Below are 19,529 nucleotides of genomic sequence, written 5' to 3' on the forward strand. Positions count from 1 at the left end.
CGCAGCGCATGCGCGCGCGGGGTCTCTTGTGCCCACCCATTCATAGAATCGCGGACGGCGCGCGTGCGCATTGCAGCTCCCTTCCCTCCCATTCATAAAAAAGCCATTTTCCCAGGCAGTGGTTGCAACATCGCCGCCGAGGCAGCGAGCAGAGCTGACAGCCCAGAGCTGGCGCTGCGGGACTCAGGGAGCCTTGCGGGTTCCTCTGGCTGGCGTCTGCGAGTACAGCAGCGGCTGACCCTCTCGGGTTCGGGGATTTACAGAGACGTGGAGCGATGCTTGTGACTCTGCAGCTCCTCGAAGTAAGTCTATGGCCGGTTTGGGGATCCGAAACTGCCCCCTGTAAGCCGCGACGCGACTCCCCTCGGGCTGGGACAAATGGTGCGCTATTTCCAGTCGCGCTTCTGTGTTCCTTCCCTCTGCCTGTGTCTCCTGGAGTCGCTGCGGTGCGCCGAAGCTACTGGACGCCCTCCGCGCGCCCGGTACGGCGCTGGGGGTGTTCAAAGCCTGGCACTGCCGTTCCGGACCCCTGGGCATTGCCAAGCCTGACTTCCCCGCCCTCTGCGACTCGGGAAGCCCCGTGCGCGCCCCGGGAGTTTGCCTCTGGCCTGGCCTCTTTCCTTCTCCTACTACCAGTCGCCTCGGGCGCTGGAACAGGAGGCTTTGGGCTTGGTCAGGAGCCACCGCTTGGGTCTGGGGGGCGCCCTCGTCTTGGGCAGCTCTCCCACCCCCGGGCTTCGTGCCCACGGTGCCAGCTCTGTCGTGAATCTCCCCAGCCCGCAGCAGCGGCCTATGCTCGACGTAGATTTTTTTCTTTCACCTTCGGATTCGTGATGGACTGGGTTTACCCACTTCTGACTCCGGCTAGATGGTCAGCTCGGGACCGGCCCAGAACTGGCATTTCTACTCCCTCTCCTTGGCAAGTGCGGTTCCTAGCCGTCTGACCTTTGCTCGGCTGCCGCATTTTATGCTGTGCAACTACCTTGCAGTTGCCTTTTCCTTCCCCTGCCTTTGCAGAACCCGAAACTCCTCGGCTACCCCGTGTCTCCCTATCCCAGATTACAGAGCTGTGCCAGGCTCCAGGGCCCCCGGACCTCGCTAGGTCTGGTGGGGGCTGAAGGTGCGTTTACATAATGCTGGGTGTGTGAGAGCTGGAGGAAGAGGTTGCGTGCGTAGGAGAGATAAGGCTCCCACTTTCCCTCCTTCCTTCTTGGTGGTACCAGGCTTGACATCACCACCGAGGAGACAGGGATAGAGACCGTACGTTCTGAGAAATTCTGAATCGCCTCGGCCACGGGGGGCAAGGGGAGGGTGAGGCGGGTTTGGCCAGCCAGGGCAACTGGAGTTTGGCTCCATCACTGGGGCCAGGGCTGTGCCCAGTTCCCCCTCAATGCAGACGATCAAAAAGCATTTAGACAGTAGCTGCTCTTGTGCAAGAAGACGGTTTCTCAATTCTCTTTGATTGGGGGCTGGGGGTTGTGGGCAGAGGAAGCAAGAGAGGCGGAAAATGGTTGCATGGCTTGAAGGGGTGAGGGATGTAGTGAATTGAGAAATGGGCTGGAGGGTCTGGATGGTGAGCAGAGGGTAGATCTGCTGGCTTCCTCTCACCAACTGCTGGATGGGCATCCATGTTGCCAGGCCTGGTGAGAGCAGGAGGCCTCTTTATGGCGCAGTGAGCCTCAGGGAGAATCCCCCACCAAGGCTCTGCTGTAAGGAAAGAGGTAGATTCAATGGGCGTCCAGAACTAGTGGCAGCTCCTTCTTCCCTGCCTTTAAATCAGAGCATGATTCTCTCCAGTTTGGAGAGAGACACACTGGAGGCCAGAGAACCTGTGGAGGAGCAGGAGCAAGCTCATGTCTGGTTAGCTGACCAAGACTCTCACCTTCCTGACAGGCCTCTTGGGGATACAAAGCTGGAAGGTAAAAGGCCCAGAGCAGTTGGGAAGTAGAGGTTTATCAATCTCTTAATAAGCTCCGTCTGGCCCGAAGCCCTTCCCAATATTGCACTGGTGGATTTCACAATGTTTAGAGTTCTCCGGATCTTCACACTAATGGAGCATAAACATCTGAAATTTTCAGCTTTTTTTCCATTTAGTGCTGGTGTGGGGTGACCTAGGAAAGGGAGGGCTGCAGTTGGTCTCTCTCTCTCTCTCTCTCTCTCTCTCTCTCTCTCTTTCTCTCAGAGCGGTGAGAAAGAAGTTGTAGATATGTCACTGTGAAATTGGATTTCCTCTATTTCCATCCCTTGGGAGGGTCTTCATGGGCTGGCTGGCTCCAGGTGAATCCTCATCTGGTGAGCAATATACACAGGCCAATCTGAGCTATGTGGTTGTTGTAGAGACGGGGAGCAGGAGCCTTTTGGCAGATTTTTAAAATCTCCATGGATTGATACTGGCCATCTGGGATGAGGGAGACTTGAACATCTGTTGATCGTCTTCCATTTTAGAGTCTGAACTCGGGAGTCGCTCCTTTGTGGGTTGTGAATGCCCTCCTTTCCTATCCCTCCTGCTTGTTCCCATGAGTCTTTACATATTACCTTCTTGAAAGGCACTCTTTCCATCGAGTTTTGCTGGGGGCTGGTGGAAGTAGACAGAATACATAGAATATATGATTCCAAGTTGAAGCAGATCAGAGGCTGAGCACTGGTGAACATTTGGGACTCACAGATGACTTTTTTGTCTGAATCCTTTCAGGATTCTGGAGAGATACAGCCTTTTCGAACTCAACCCTCTGACCACCTCCTACCCCTGCCCCCTAATCTTGTAAACCTGACATTGTATGTGCCCAGAGGGTTGACTAACTTTCTTGAATAACAAATTCAGTGATTTAAAAATTAAGGGAGAGGGGAAATCCCATTCAATACTCCTTCTAATGTGGCCCTTAAGATATGTTGCTCTGTGGGTTAATACTTTTTTCTTTCTTTGTGGTACCATGGATTAAACCTAGGGCCACTCTGTCACTTAGCTACATCCCTGGCTCTTATTTTTTATTTTGAGACATGGACGAGGATGCCCAGGCTGGCCTAGAACTTGTGATCCTCCTGCCTCAGATTCCTAAGAAGCTGGAATTACAGGTATGGGCCACCACGTCCAGCATGCGGTTTAATACTATAGGACTACATAGGGACTTCAGTTTCTGATGCTAAGTATCCCTTAGTGTGGCATCTTCCAGACCCCTATTTTGGACCCCCACAAGGTTTTTTCTTAAAGTGAGGATTCCTGCCCAGTACAGTTGAGAATACGGGGTTTGAGATGTAGAAACTACAGGCATTTTAAGGCAGGGGAATAGCGAGAATGGAGAAGGTTCCATCTCATGGTCAACCTGGATCTCCCTGGCAGGAATATATTTTTGCTATTTCAATAAAGCCAGAGCAGTTGGGCGTGGTGGAATCCCAGCTACTGGGAAAGATAAGGCAGGAGGATTCCCCAAGTTCAAGGCCCGCCCGGGCAACTTAGTGAGGCCTGATCTCAAAAAGAGCAAGAGGGAGAGAGAGAGAACTAGAGCAAGATGATGAGGAAGAGCAGCTGGGGGCCAAGGCAGAACAGATAAGTGATTAGGCAAACCTGCTAAGTGTGGACCTTGATAGAGAACAGTCTTTCCCAAGGGCCTGCAGAGCAGCTAGGGAGTGGTCAGCACGGGCCTTGCTCCCTGTTACTGGGATCCTAGGGGGAGGGCCTAGTTTTAAGGGTGCCTCTAACTAAATGCATCATATAGGAGGTGTAGGGTGTTGCATGATGTAAGAGGCGGGGTATTCTTGGTCTGGGGCCACCCTGCAGATCCGGGCAGCTGACAAGTCTGGGGAATGTATCCAGGACATGTGGCTGGGCTTAAGAGGCTCCACCATTCAGCTGTGATCACAATTGTTCTTTCCAAGGACAGGCCCCAGTCAGTGGAGGAAGCAAGAGCGCTGGGAGGGAGCACAGATGTGCTGGGTCTAGTGGAGGAGGGAAGGGGCCCTTTGGGGCAGGTGGCCACTTTTAGAAGACTGGTTTCCCTTGTCGGTAGTCTTGTCTGTTTCTGGCTCAGGGAAGGGGAAGTCATTTCCTGCCCCGTCTCAGGAGTAAGCTAGAATCTATTATTGTCTGTTCATTTCTTGGTGGAGGGTGGGGAGATAAGACTATCTTGGGGTCTGTGGGAAGAAGCTGTCCCTTGGGGGTCCAGGGTTCTGGTACCACTCTATATACCTTGACTTGGGCCAGTACTTCCCACATGATGTCAGTGTCCCTTTTAGCTCCTTTTTCCAACTTGGCTACTAATCTGTGTGTGATGCTAGGGGTTGAACCCAGGGCTTCACATCCACTAAGCAAGCCTCTACCTCTAAGCTACATCCCCAGCCCTTTGATTGCTCTTTACAGGGATCTGACTAGACAACAATTAACAGGGTACTACAAGTGAAGCAGAAACCTGAAGCTGGTTAAAATAGCCCAGAACCAAAGCGCAGCAAGTCTCCCACCCACTCTGTGCTGGGGTTTTGGAACTCAGCTGATAGGTTGTGAAAGAAGGAAAGGAAATATTGGGAATGAACAACCGGTGATAGGGCGAAGTGATGAAAAGCAGCTGTTTTCTTTTGTGATCTCTGAGATACGGCCAGAGGTGAGCTCCTTAGTGCTGGTGCTGGGGGCAAAGGGATGGCGGAGAAGGAAGGATTCCCAGACAAGCCCAGCTGCCTAAAGCCTTTAACCATTCTCAGCAGAGTTTGTCTTCCTCCTAAGGTGCAGGGAATGGCAAGTCTGTGGCTTCCCTTGCCTCCCCCCACTTTAAAAGTCTTTTGAAAGCAATAAGTCATCATTTGGTTATAGCTTAATTAACTAACCTGGGATGTTGTCAAAATAACCAAGCAATGGTAGGGGAAAGTGGTGGGCGGGCTTTCTGGCAGTTTAAAGACCTTTTTTCTGAGTTGTTAAAGGGTTAAACAACCTTCACTGAAAGAACCCCAAGAGACTCAGTGGGGCAGTGCAAAAACTGCCCATTCAGTCAGAGCCTTTTGTCGGTTTGTCATTAGCTGACCTACGGTTTTCAAAACACAACTGTCAGGTTTTCCCAATATTTCCCAACTCCCCTCTCTAGGGTAAGTCAAGACGAGGATGTGGGTGGGAATAGGCATCTGGCCCACTTGTGTGAACCCAGTTGTGCTGGACGATTAACAGGCTTCTTGCTCCTTCATAGCTAGCCTGTAGGTCACTGGTCTGCAGCCTGAAGCTCAGTTCCTTCTCCACAGGTACAAATGGCAGACTGGACAGATCTGGGAGCCAAACTGTGAATACAGGGCTGTACACTTGGGGTTTTCCATATCCTGTGGATTTAGTGTTCTAGAACTCTTCTGGCTTCCTTGTACCTCACTTTCTTCCCTTCCCCACATACCTGAACAGGCCATCCATAAAGGTACCTAGGGACCTGTTAATTCAACTTGATAAGTGAAGAACAGAGGGGATTCCCTTCCAGGGTTTCCTTTGAAGGACTGCTTTGTAATGAAATCCTGTAAGTGAGACCCATTTGGTTTTAAGGAAACTAAAAATGAAAATAAAGAGGGATTAGGTGACAGAAAGAATAGCAGAGAAAATTGAAAAGTTGAGCTAACTTGAGCTCTGAGCCTTCCTTGAATGACAGGAAGTTACAAACCTTAAGTTTTCCATTCTCCATCCACACTGAAAATTCTAACTGGGGAGCAGTCTGATACAAGTCCTGACTGGTTTAATTGCCCTGCTCACTGAGTTACTGAGACCCCAAATGGCCTGGTGAGGTTCCCTGTGGGTTGGTGGCAGACTGGGGAGGCTGAAGGGGGTGGGGGGATGTGTAGCTTTGAAAGTGACTGGTATCTCCACGAGTACCCCAGCGTTATGGAGGGCTTCTGGGAGCCATCAGGCTGCATGGCTAAGTTCTCATCCTGCCCTTATAAGTCGCGATAATTCAGTGACCCTTTGTGTTTTCATTTCTAACTCTGTAGATTGAGTACTATACTTGAAGGTGATGGCAAGAGGACTTAACCAGAGCCTGGCACCACGAAATGCTTCCTAAATATTAGCTGCTTCCATAGTTATTATTAGAATGTTGAGTGGAGGTGAAAGTTCTCTTTCCTCGTGCTAACCCATGAGGCTGCCACCTAAAACTCCACAGAGGTGCTTCTTTGGTTAAGTGCAGTGCTGGCTTCATTTCTAAAGAGTCTTCCAAATCGGCTATCAGTCTCTTCCAAACAGCCTACTCGAGGCGAAACCTCGTCTCCTATTTATATCATGAACCTCTTCCTTCCTTGGAGGGGAAGCAGAGGTACATATTAAACTGCACTTAAAACCCAGGGCAGTGGTGCATGCCTGTACTCCCATCGACCAGGGAAGCTGAAGCAGGAGGGGAGTGCAAGTTTGAGACCAGCCTGGACAACTTGGCAAGATCCTGTCTCAAAATAAAAAGGGCTGAGGACATCACTCAGTAATAGAGTCCCCATGGGTTCAATCCCCGTACCACTAAATAAATCATTAAACTGCACTTATGATGCACAGGAACCTCCAGAGTGGAGGGTGGACATATATCCCAGGGTGTGCAGATTGAGACATCAGGGATCTTTGCTGGGGGGTTATCAAATAGAAAGAGTAAGAAGTTCTTTTTCTTTACCAGCCAAATAAATTCAGCGGGGACTCTTCGAGGGCCCTCCTACAGGGAGGGTCCCGGCTAACAGGCAGGTGAGGCCATAGGCCTAAGCAAGTTTAAGCAGTGAAACTCTGAGACAGCCATTGGTTTTTGCTGAGCTAGTAGCCAGAACAGAGATCCTACATGAGGGTTATGATAGGAAGATACATTTCAGAATATGCCTGCTGGAACCATCAGATGCTGCGCACCCGGAGAGAGCTGAGTCACTGTGGGCCAAGCTCCCACCCCCATGTCTGGCCTCAATTGCAGGTCCAGATGTTGACAGCTGCCTCTGGGTGGGGGGTGATGGGAACCTGCTAATGCCAACATCCCCACTGCTTGCAGTGGCTGCTCTCAGTCTGGCTTTCTGGTGGAACTTTTCATGAATTAGGGAATCTGCCCACTGGTTCCAGGGCCTGTTAAAATCTCTGAGCATTGCCCATGACTTTTGTTTCGTCTGCAGGAAATGCAGCTATTTTTAAAGAGTTCCAGTAACTGAACTGGGAAAGCAGAGTGGATAATCTGTTTGGGGGTGGTGGCAGTACCTTTACTTTTCTGGAAGCATGACCAGAACCCCAGAGCTAAGATAGAACCCCAGCTACATGGGGCAATATAATCTTCGAACTGCCACTGATATTTTGTTGGCAGGACCTGTGGTGTTACTAACTTAGGCTTCTGGAATAAGGGAATTGTGTCATTTTTGTCTAAGGGTGAGGGTTCCAGCTGAGGCACTTCTTGGAGGGTGCCTGAGAGTTTCACCTATGGCATTTTTCATTATACCAAGTTCAGCCTTTCCCTCTGTTAAAGTCCCAAGGCTAGGAATTTTGGTTCCCCAGCCTGGTCAGTTGACCCTAAATTTCATTTATTCTAGAAACAAGTCCTTGAGATCCTACTCAGAAAATAAATAGCTGAGATAGCATTCCCTAGAAAAACTCCTCCCCCTAGATAACTTCCTTGTATTCACTTTGTCCAGCCCTGACCACAGTATCCCTGCAGGAGGCTGCCCTGGCAAATAACTATTCTTTGGTGGCAGACTCACCAGACATTTAAGGCAAACTGCCACAGGAAAGACTCCTGTTCGAAGATGATGCTCTAGTTTTGTCCGAAGAGAACTTTGGGGCAGGTGATGTCACTAGGTAGACTTTAAGTGGGCAGGGCCATGGGAACAGAGCCAATAGTTGGTACCCTGTGTCAGTGGGAAATATCAGTTGACTGACCATTAAACCTCATAGAAAAGATTTGCTGCTTTTTTTTTTTTTTTTTTTTTTTTTTTTTTGCATTTAACAGTCTATACTGATATGCAGATGAGCCCTGCAGAAACTTTTTTATCCCCTTCATCTAGAGCTAGCTATTTTTGAGGCATCTAAGGAAACTCTTCCTCAACAATTTTAACTATTCCTGACCAAGCTGTTGTCTGCAAGCAGAGGAAGTAACACTGAGTTCATTTGAATGACTCTTTGTCACTCTCCTGTGATTGGAATATCTAGATGAACCCACAGTGTCCCAAGCCCACAAGGCTATGGGGGCACACTCGAAGTGGAAACCTATCCCCATTCTCTTCTCCAGCAAGACCTTTGAGGCAAAATAAACCTAACAGCTGAGGGGCAGCATCAGCTTTCCTAGTTTGGCGTCTTGCAAAAGCTTTTACAGAAACACCACCCATAACACACTAATCCGGTGGGATTTTTTTGTTGTTGTTTAGACTGTCATCTTCTCCTTCTACAACGCACCCCCCCAACCCCCTGGAGTTCTTAAGGGGTGGAATCTTCCCAGAGTCTACTCTGTCCCTTGGATTCCAAATGGCATCCCCTTGAGCAGAGGTCTTGGCCTTCTGCTGCTATTTCTTTAAATTGATCTCCATCCGAATTCCAAATGTAAAGGTCAGCAGGCAAGGAAATGGCACTTCTAATAGAAAACAATGTGCACTTTCTAAATTTGAACCAAGCCGTTTCCGCTCTTTGATTTAAGTGACTTCCTGGGGTTCCGTGTCAGGCGCTGCAGTTGAATCTCTGGCCAGATGCCAACTTAAAATTGCACTCTCTCAGTGAAATTAGAAACTGATCCAGTGTTGGCTTAGCTATTCTAGTAAATAGCATTTAGACTGAATGTTCAGCTCAGCACTTGGAAATGGGCGATGTGAGTGCCCCTGGAGAGGATTTCCCATCCAAGGTGTCAGAAGCTCACCTACCCAGGAATTATTAGCCACTGGAGGTTGCTACACTTGGAAGTAGTTGTAATTAGTTAATATCCTGGATGTACAGGCATCAGATACAGCTCTTCCTTCTCTTGTGAATATCTGAAATAATGGCTTTTGTTTATTCAGCTGATAAACTTCGTGGGAGCACACAGGGGTGGTTGTGTTCATCACTCAGTGCAATGCTTGGCACAAAGTGCTTGTTGGTCCTCACAGAATCTAAAGTGTTCTGTTCTGGGGTAGTGATAAGTTGCCGAGCACTTGCCATGTGCCCGGCCATGTGCTAAGCCCTGGATTCGCATTTTCTTGTTTAATCCTTGCTAGAACCCATTTACAGATGACAAAACTAAGGCCCAAGGCCTAGACATGAAAGAACTCATCCACAGCAGGCAAAGGTGAGAATTCAAACTCGGACCTAATTCCAGATGCTGTGTTTGTAACTACTGAGCCGTATATATTAAATGAGCATGTTTCACAGGGATTGTGAGAATAAACTCAGGTGGCCCCAGTTTGAGTCTTAGTCCTACTCTTGATAACTATGTGAATTTGGACATGTTACTTGGAACATTAATGTTCTGTAAGTAGAAAAGGGGGATAATAGTTTGTAACGTTGTAGGGAGTTAATGACTTAATATGGTACTTAAGAGAGTAACTTAAATGCTACTTTTTTTTTCTTTTTTTCTGGGTATCTGTAACTAGTCCCAGCCCGATAAGTATTATTTCTACCATGTATTATTATTGTCATTATTATTATTAGTCATCTAAGACTTGGGAGTTATGGGAGAGTCCACTGAGGAAATTTGAAAATTTAGTTCCTATTTTATTTGGGCTCCCAAGAACTGATGGGGGGCGACAGGGGGCAGGCTGTTAACAGGCTGAGTACTGATGCCTGGAATCCATTTTCTCTTCCTTTTCCCCACTTTTCCCCAGGGCCCTTAGAAGCCTGTTTCTCGGCGCAGTCCAGGACCTCCAGCCCCATGGAGCCCCCGATCCCACAGAGCGTCCCTTTGACTCCCAGCTCAGTCATGGTGCAGCCCCTTCTTGATAGCCGAATGCCCCACAGTCGGCTCCAGCACCCGCTCACCATCCTTCCCATTGACCAGATGAAGACCAGCCACGTGGAGAACGACTACATTGACAACCCTGGCCTGGCCCCCCCCACCGGCCCCAAGCGGCCCCGAGCTGGGGCCGCAGAACTGGCCCCAACACCTGCCCGCTGTGACCAAGATGTCACCCATCACTGGATCTCCTTCAGTGGGCGTCCCAGCTCTGTCAGCAGCAGTAGCAGCACCTCCTCTGATCAGCGGCTCCTAGACCACATGGCCCCGCCCCCTGTGGCCGAGCAGGCCTCGCCCAGGGCAGTGCGCCTCCAGCCCAAGGTGGTCCACTGTAAGCCGCTGGACCTCAAGGGCCCAGCAGTCCCACCAGAGTTAGACAAGCACTTCTTGCTGTGCGAGGCCTGTGGGAAGTGTAAGTGCAAAGAGTGTGCGTCCCCCCGGACGTTACCCTCCTGCTGGGTCTGCAACCAGGAGTGCCTGTGCTCGGCCCAGACCCTGGTCAACTATGGCACATGTATGTGCCTGGTGCAGGGCATCTTCTACCATTGCACCAACGAGGACGATGAGGGCTCCTGCGCCGACCACCCCTGCTCCTGCTCCCGTTCCAACTGCTGCGCCCGCTGGTCCTTCATGGGTGCCCTCTCCGTGGTGCTGCCCTGCCTGCTCTGCTACCTGCCCGCCACTGGCTGCGTGAAGCTGGCCCAGCGTGGCTATGACCGCCTGCGCCGCCCTGGTTGCCGCTGCAAGCATACGAACAGCGTCATCTGCAAGGCAGCCAGCGGGGATGTCAAGGCCAGCAGACCCGACAAGCCTTTCTGACACTTTGGGTTGAAGCCCCAGTGCTGCCCCTGGAAACATGGTTCCTCCTGCCAGTCTGCTGAGGCTGACCTTGCTCATCTGTCCTCTCCACCTCCCTAGATTGAGAAGAAGCAAGCAGAGACAACCATCACCCACCCTCTGTTTCCCAAAAGGATGAAGATGTACTCTGGGTTTTTTTAGGGTCCTGGAACTTTGTGTCAAGCAGACAGTGGCAGGGGCAGGGTGTGGTTTCTGGGGGGGGGGGATTTTTCTTTTTCAGAAGATGGAACACAGATGTGGACGCGTTTCCCAAGTTGCAGCTGCTTAATGGCCTTCTGGATCCTCGCTCCTCCCTCCCTCTCTCCCTTTTCCATTGTCTTTGGCTCTCACAGAAGCTGGCTGCCTGGGAGGAATTGTTAACTGAGGGCCAGGGTACCTGAAGAAGACCCTTGGAGTCTCAACTCTCTACCTTCTTCTTCCTCTCCTCCTCCACACCAGTTGGCCCCCACATCCAGGGGAAGGTGTAGGACACCCTAGTCATCCCTACTGTATATATTTGGGAGTTGCTGAGAAGAGAGGACAGCCCGCGAGTTGAAGCCTTGTTCCTTTCCTCCTCCTGCCTCCCAGAGCCACAGGATGGATTTAGGAGCCACTGAGCAGTGCATTCCTCCCTCCTGGCCGCATCACTAACTCGGGGCGTTTCACTCATCACACCGTCCACCGGTTCTTACCGAGTCACAGACTTGCCTGACTGCTATGTGTCCTGAGTTCTCTCTACTCAGATGCTTTCCAGAAACTTGATGGGTAGAGGAGGCCAGGGCAGCACATGCGAGACCAAATAATCATTTTGCCAATGAGTCTGAGGCTGTGGTCTCTGGATCCAGTCATGATGTTTTTATAGAATAATTAAACCAGATGCTAACGGTGTTTTAAAAAATAATAATAAGACAACTCGTTTCCTTTTTGGGCCACCCCCAGGAAGGGCTGATATCAAAATCTGGGGGTCGAGCAACCTTAAGGAACACAATTCCCCTGCCCACCAAGAAGAGGATTTTAACAGCGAAGAAGAGGCAGCACCTCTCATTGGCAGAATGACAGCTGAGCCGAGCTGGGGCTGGGTTTCCTCTCTTCTGATTCTGCTGCTTACTGTCATAGCCTTTGTGTATAGCGATGCGTCTGTATCTTTATGTAAATAGAGATGGCGAAAAGAGTATATTTTAGGGTTAGGAAGCCCCAGCGGGAGAGTCAGAAGAACTCACGAGAGGGTGGGGGAACTTCTCCAGGGGCCACTGGGATTGAGCCCTGCTCTTGTGCACAGCACACCCTCCTCCCGACAGCCCCCAAAGACGTAGCAACTCTTTCTCTCAAGGTGCTAAAGGACTCAGAAAGTGCAGCACGTCCAGTGGGTAGGTACTTGTTGCATGCAAAAGCTGTAGTGTGTCTGGTCCTCCCCTACCCCCACCCCAGCTATTGTTTGGGGTTTTTGCTTTGTGTGGTATGTTGTGTCCCACCCCCCATCTGATGAGAGGAAATGACCTGGGTCAGAAGAGATGCCCCAGGTAAAATTGAAAACACATTAGACAGCATCTGTAGCATTTCCAGCTTGTTCTATAGAAACAGAACTGCCTCCAAAAGGAGGCAGGGAGCCTTGACGGCATGTATCTAATGCTTCTCAAGGACTCTCCCTCCCCCGCGTTGGATATTAGTAGTTAACATCTCATGATTTAGAATAAGTTAATTGTAACCATAGGTATTTATTGATTGGAGGAAGGGAGGGTCTTATTATTTTGGGCTTTATTTATGTAACATCTGGCTTGTAAAAGGCAAGTATACGTATTGCATCTTCATTGTCCAAGGCTAATTCACATAGCTCCCCTTGCCACAGTTGTGATGGATGTATGGATGTTCTTGCACAAATTGGAGGAAATGGGAAAAACAAACATTCAGCAACCACTTACTCATTGAATGTATTGGAAGTGTGCTGAAGGGGCTGGAGATGTTTTCCTCAGATGAGGTGTGCAGCGGTGGCCCCCCAAATGATTGCACACGTGCACTCTTTCTGCGAGGCCTTGGGATCAATTCCCAGGGCTCCTCCCTCAAATTGTCTCCATGGGAAACTTAACCCAGTGGCAAGTTGCACTTTGGTGATCTTGGCCTACGCCCCCATTCTGTGGAGAATTGGTTTTCATAAGCTGTGTACACACACACACACACACACACACACACACACTGACCCCCTACTGACAAAGACCCTGTTTCCTGGCAAATGGCCTCCTGAACCCTGACTTTTTGTGTACATAGTTGTAAACACGGATCTTGTGGGTTTTGGTTCGCCTTCTTTTTTCCCCTCCCCTGTCATGGCTTGTGTTTAACCTGCTAGATCTGTGTCAGCAGAACTGTCCCTGAGAGTCTGCCTCGGTGCCCCTGCTGCGTGGTGGTGAAGCGAAGCAGCGAAGGAAGCGCCCTGGGTTCTCCCAGCTCTGGTGTGCACCAGTCTCTCTGCATCAGTTTTCCCTGGCTTTTTGGCCAAAAAGAAAAAGAAAATATGGCTTGCCTGTGGGTGCCCCAGACATTCCCAGGCCAGTCAAGAGCCACTGAGGGATCAAGCACAGAGAACACATTTCTATAACTGCTTATGGCTGGTTGCTTGCTGTCGCTAGCAGCTTGCTGGGCTGGATTATGTCTTACCTTGAAAAGTGCCAGCTGCTTCCCACTTCTCTTAGACCTGGGACGATGGCAGTTATGCCTGGGACTGGGGTTGGTCCAGGACACTTTGCCTAGTTTGCTGTGACTGTTTGCCTCCCCCGCCCTGAGAGTGGGTTTGTGAGGGCCGGCACTCCAGCGAGCACCCTGGGAACTGGGTCTGGGCTAGCAGAACCCTCTCAGATGAGTGACAGGGTGCAACCGAGGCTCCTCTGAGAAGCCAGTGGGAAGTAAAGACTGGTCCCTTCTGTTGGTATAGGCCCTTCACAGCTGACAGAAGGTACTCATGTGGTGTGGGGCTTGTTTGGTGTTTGGAGTCCGCATTGAGTGGGACCCAGTTAGACAGACTTACCTGAGGTTGCACACATGAAAATCATGTCTGGCCAGAACCCAGTGACTGTCACCTAGAAGCATCACATTCTCCTGTGCTACCCCAGGAAGTGTGTGATGGGGTGCAGGGACACAACTTGGCACTGTACAGTTCACTATGGCATCCTGCAAGCTTCACTGGCTTTCTGGTTCATGCCTTTGGTAAGCGTTTTCATGCCCGCCCCCCACCCCCTTACTGTGACCGTGGGTGTCACATTGCATTGCCGCTGTTTGGCTGTGGGTAGCTGCGCGTGTGCAGTGTCTTCTCTTGCTCTCTCTAACTTGCTGCCCCACAGTTTGGTTTCGTGTCGCAAGCAGTAAAGCTGCCCCCTGGCTCCCCCTCCACCACATTCTTACTTCATTTTCCCCTTCACTGTAGCCCCTTCTCACCTCACCACAAAAAGTTACCACAGAAGGTTTCCTTTGTATAGAATATTTATTTTGAAGCTCTATTTTAATAGTATTTATTTTAGAAAGTCTACTATTGTAAGAGTTCTTCTGTTTGTGAAGAAAAAACAAGTTAAAAACTGAATGTACTGATCTAGAAAATATCTATAAATATATATTGTTAAATATACACAGGACTGTTGTTTTCTCGTGTGTTTGTGTGTTCAGTTTCTGGACATCCTCACCCAGCAAGTCCCTTGTCAGAAAACACTAGGCCACTGCACCAACTGCAGGGAGATGGGTCCTTCTGGGGTGGAGCAGACCCCTGGCCTGCCTCAGGATGACCTAAGAACCTTGGAGGAAAGCTTCACTTAATTGGGGCACTGATCATCACCAGATGCTGTGAAATCCTCCTTCCTGGGCCAATGGTGTCTCCTATCCTGGGTGTCTTTGTAACTCAGACAAGAAAGCTCCAGAACTTGGAGGAGCTGGAGGTGGGGAAGAGTAATCTGATCTGTCCATTTTCTGAAAATTCTGCATCTCTTCTCTTTGGCCCCGAATCTCCCAAATCTACATGTTTCAGGAAGCCAAACAGAAAAGCCCTTGGTGACTTCCTCATTTATACTGGATTGATGAATACTGTCCAAAGTCAGTTCCTTTGATCACTAAAGCTTTCCATCTACTTAAGTACTTGTCTTTGTCCTTCTCATGTGCTTTCCATTTGATTTTCATGTTCCCATCCCCTTGCATACTCTCAAACTTGCTAAGACCCAGCCACTTCTCTTGTTTACACACCTGGGTGGACTTTTTCATTACCTTTGATTCATATGTCAGTCACAATGAAAATTGGATTTTATGCCTCTTGTTTTCTGAAAGAAAAATTAATAATTTGTTACCAATCAGTGGAGAGGTGACAGCAGTGGGGGGATGGGAAGGGAAAGATCAGGTCCCCATGTCAGTTCTTGTTTTTTCTGGAGACACCAGAAAAAAAAAAACAGGCTCTCAGGCTCCTTTGTGAAATACAAGCCTTGTTCCTTTGGAGACATCCAAATGCACGCCAAGGATCTCCTGGTCACTGCCCAAGAAGGCACTTCGGGGTGTTCTTGTTTATAATGAAAGGCTTGGGCCTCCCTCTCTGTTGCCTGACCATGTGGCCTCTCCCATTTCCAGGATGGACAAAGGTTAATTAGTACTTCAAGTCTTTCTTCCCCATCAAGGTAAGTAACTGGCACTTGGGGAATAGTTTATTTTTAATCAGCTCAGTCCTAATTGGTGTCTACCACACTTTGTCTTGAGTTTCTTTTTGGACAGGGACACACTGTAGCCTCCCTGCACCCCCCTCCCCCACTGGTTTTTCTACTTTGTTTCTGGAGCTTAGGAGATTAAAAGAAACAGGTGTTTCTTTTTAATTAAGTCCCACTCACCCAAAAGGTCTTGGGGAAATGGAAGTTCAACTTTTCCAGAGAATAAGTTCCATGGGCTTCTATTATCTTTATCCATCTGCTCCTGTTCCTCTACATTCCTAGATAAGAGATGGCTTTGGGGTGACAATAGCGGTATTTTCTTTTTTGCTTTATGCTGATGATGTGTGGCAGATACTATGATTATTTCCCTCTTAGAGATGCAGACATTAAGGTCCAATATTTGATGAGAGGTAGAAGGGAAGAACAAAAGGATTTAGTTACTCAATTTAGGGATGAAGAACATGATGGAGTAGATAGAAGGCTCCCCAGAAATCTAATGTAAAAGTGAACAGAAAGGATGGGACTGGGGATGAAGCTTGATGATACAGCACCTGCCTGGCATGCACGAGCCCCCAGTTTCAATCCCCAATGTTAAAAAAAAACAAACAAAAAGCACGGGGTGCGGGGGGGGGCAGACTTCAACCGTCTCTTTGTCCATGACCATACATCCCCCAACAAGACATCAGACCAGAACGGATGGCCTTGGGGGCAGCTCTGGCAATAACTAAAATACACACATGTGCACACACACTTAGCCTGGTCATCCGGTCAGGAGGCCCCAACTCTAGCTCTCCAGCCTGGAGAACCCACAACTTGACTTGAGCTCAGCTTTCCTGAAGAACGCCTGTGAAGGTATCAAACAAACCCAGGCAGCAGGCTCCATGCTGGAGGTGTGAGCCGGAGGAAAAGCCAAGCGGACATTTTTAAGAGCCTTAAGTTTATTCATCGGAACTTTAATAAAACAATATGTCCATGGCCTGGGGCAGGTATAATTTTCATAATTTATAGGTCTCTGAGACAGGAAGAGAGCTCAGGGTTTTATTGTGTTTTGCACGATAAATGGCATTCCAATTGTCTACATGATGTTCTTAAGGACTCTTGTCTGGCAGCGGCACAGGCCTTCTGGAGCCCACCTGGGCCTGCAGGCCCGAGGCAAGGGGTAATTATGAATACATCTGTACGTGTTAAGCAGGAGATGATGGAAAAACTCCCTGGGTTCCTTCTGTCATTAGAAGATACTTCCTATACCGACACCTATATTAACATTTAACTGTTGCAAAAGTTTGGAGCCACCCTTTTCTCTTCCTCTCCCTCTCTCCCTTGGGCTCCTTGACTGTATCTGAAGAAATTCCGGTGAAGTCCTGACTGGCTTCCTTCCCTCCATTAGGCATGGTGGAGAGGTAGCTCAGGGCTCAGAGCAAAAACTCCACAAGCCACGGAGTGAGGTCACAGAGCTGTGGGGGAGGTTCTGATTGGAATCAGTAGTTGGAGAACCTGCAGACTGCTGCTCTGTGAAGCCTTAGGGTAACAGACCAAGTGGCCTCAGGAAATAATTACAGAGGATACCACTTCTGAGCACAGATACAGATTCTTGTTTATAATCCTGAAAACAATTAAACTAGGTTGATACAATCAGCCTCATTATAGATGAGAAAATCAAGGCTCAGAGATTAAGTTGCTTGCCCAAGGACCTACATGAGTTGATAAGTGTTAGACCTGGGATTCCAACCTAGAGGATCTGCCTTCAAAGCCAGTGCACAGAACACTAAGAAGCTTTTATAACTATTAGACCAAACCATGGATCACCTACCCTGGGATATCTCCTGTGTCCCCAGAAAGAGGCTTTCTTCCCCTGGGGTTTCTATAGACATCAGTAGAATAGGTGGTTTATTTAAACCAAGAATACTTCCACTGTAACTGAGATGGGACTGAACCTGGGTCTTACCAGTGAACCACCAATACCCCTTATAAAATAATAAGGCCCCACCATTAAGCTGCTTGGGTTGGATCCTGTGTGACCACACAACATGGCTACCATCCCTCCTGACATTACTCAGAACAGCATTCCCGATTTCCTCTGCAATGGAAAGAAATTACTGGGGCTGTGATGGCTAAGGGCAGTGTCTGGGGACAGGTGATAGAAGGAATTGTAAATTGCTTCAGATAATTTAAAAAGTCAAGGTCTGTTGGCTTCATGGGCCAGCGAGGAGAGGTGAATACACAGGACAGTGGGCATGGGCCATGCCTCTGCACTGCCAGGTCAGAGACGTCTTCCTCTTCATGCCAGCATTGGTGTAAATGGATGGAACAGAGGACCAGAAAACCAAACTGGTCAGGGAGGAATGGAAGGTAGTGGGGTAGGGGTTGGGGACTCCCCATGTTGAAATTAGCACCCCACAACCCTCCAGGCCCTCCTTGACCATTTCTCGGGCACTGATCCAGCCAGCCCAGGGTTACTATAGCGCTCTGTGTCCATCTAGGCAGGTCACTTTCCAGTGTGGACATGGCTTTTAAGAAGAGACTGCTGCTCCCATAAGGCCACTCTTAGGAAAATGTGGTGAAAAGCACAGAGCCTATGGTCCTCTGCTTGGGTCCCCCTCATCTACTGCTTTCACCAGCTCTGGTGTTAGGAGAGTACACTGGGAAGGGTCCAGAACTTTGGGCACACTAGGTGAGTACTCTACCGCTGAGCTGTACCTTCAGCCTCAAATGCAGTTAGATTAGACTCAGCCCCGCACTGATTATGTATTAGTTTCTTAAAGATGGGAGAGCAGGAAACAGAAGAACTCAGCTCTGCTCTCCTCTCAGCCTTGGCGTCTCCATCTTCGGCCTGGCAGTCTGGACCACCAGAAAAGCAACAAGTCATGAGCTATCCAAGTATGGAAGTGCAGGCCTGTGATCCCAGCCATCCAGGCAAGGAGGATCGTAATTTCAAGGCCACCAACCTAAGCAACTTAGTGAGATCACATTTCAAAAACAACATAAAAGTCACATACTGTTGGCCTACGGTGTTCTCGAAAACGGGGCTTATCATCAAAATTAAGGTTTCCCTACCCAGATATAAAACTTCTCTTGAAAGAGAACTGGCATTCCTGGGGTCCAATTTTTTTGTTGTTTGTTTTGCTTGTTTTTTGTGTGTGGTGCTGGGGATTGAACCCAGGGCCTTGTGCATGTGAAGCAAGCTCTCTACCAACTGAGCTATCTCCCCTGGTGCCAATGCTCTATGGCGGTGATTGGTTGGAGCTGCCCTTCTCAAACTAGGCATCATCCTGTCCTTTCCTCAGCCTCATCCCCTTTGATGGCCTGAGTCCCCTGGTCTGAATGCCAGTTGCCATCCATCATTGTGTTAGCACCTGATGTCACTTGTACCTAGCTTGCTTCTCTTCTGTCACCTTCCTGGGGCCCTGCTTTTGATGCTGGCTGGTGTCAAGTCTGATTGGCCTCCCTGGACAGCTTACCTCAAGACATCGTAATGTCTCAACCCCTGCCTGGGGGCTTCCTAAGGATGCATGTCACTCAGATGGCAGATCCAAGAGACCAATGGCCTAGTATTTGTGAGGTGGAAGATAAGTTTTGGTGTGTTTTTGCTTTCTGTTTGAGGCATGCTTTCTGGATTCTCAGAAGAGTACATGACCTCCTCAAAATATTAAGTGTCACTGGGTCCAATCCACTCACCACCTGGATGGGCATGGGAGACCCTGAAAGGAGACTAGTGACTCACCCAAGGTCACTCACACAAAGAGCCTTAGTGGCAAAGCCAAGAATAGGAAACAGATTTTCTATCTCTTTAAAAAAGAGACAAATTTTTCTTTAGGAAAACTGGTTTTCAAGCATTTATGAACCATCTTATAGTGTCTCCTGCAAAAAAAAAAAAATTATCCAAAAGTGATCAACCATGATGAGTGCTATGGTTGGGATACCGGTTATTCTCTCCAAAACTGAGGTTGAAATTTGATTGCCTTTGAGGTGATGTAGGGAGGTCACCTTTAAGAGGCGATTTGAACCAGGTGTGGTGGCACATGCCTATTATCCCAGCAGCTTGGGAGACTGAAGCAGGAAGATAGCAAGTTCAAAACTAGCTTCAGCAACTTAGTGAGTCCCTAAGCAACTTAGATCTATCTCAAAATAAGATAAGAAAAAGGCTGGGGATGAGGCT

At 49.0% G+C, this 19,529-nt stretch overlaps 1 protein-coding gene across 1 annotated transcript; it reads left to right on the top strand.

The window, feature by feature from the left end:
• The first annotated feature begins 98 nt into the window (after positions 1–98).
• SPRY4 (sprouty RTK signaling antagonist 4) lies at positions 99–14,319 on the top strand. Its single transcript, XM_079146079.1, has 2 exons — positions 99–302; positions 9,745–14,319. The coding sequence occupies exon 2, from the start codon at positions 9,792–9,794 to the stop codon at positions 10,689–10,691; it is 900 nt and encodes a 299-aa protein (XP_079002205.1). The 5' UTR covers positions 99–302; positions 9,745–9,791; the 3' UTR covers positions 10,692–14,319.
• Positions 14,320–19,529: the final 5,210 nt, after the last annotated feature.

The sequence above is a fragment of the Sciurus vulgaris genome (assembly GCF_902686455.1).
Source record: "Sciurus vulgaris genome assembly, chromosome: 6".
Lineage (NCBI taxonomy): Eukaryota > Metazoa > Chordata > Mammalia > Rodentia > Sciuridae > Sciurus > Sciurus vulgaris.

Coding starts and splice junctions, on each gene's coding strand:
- SPRY4 (XM_079146079.1), top strand. CDS start 9,792: ATGGAGCCCCCGATCCCACAGAGCGTCCCTTTGACTCCCAGCTCAGTC.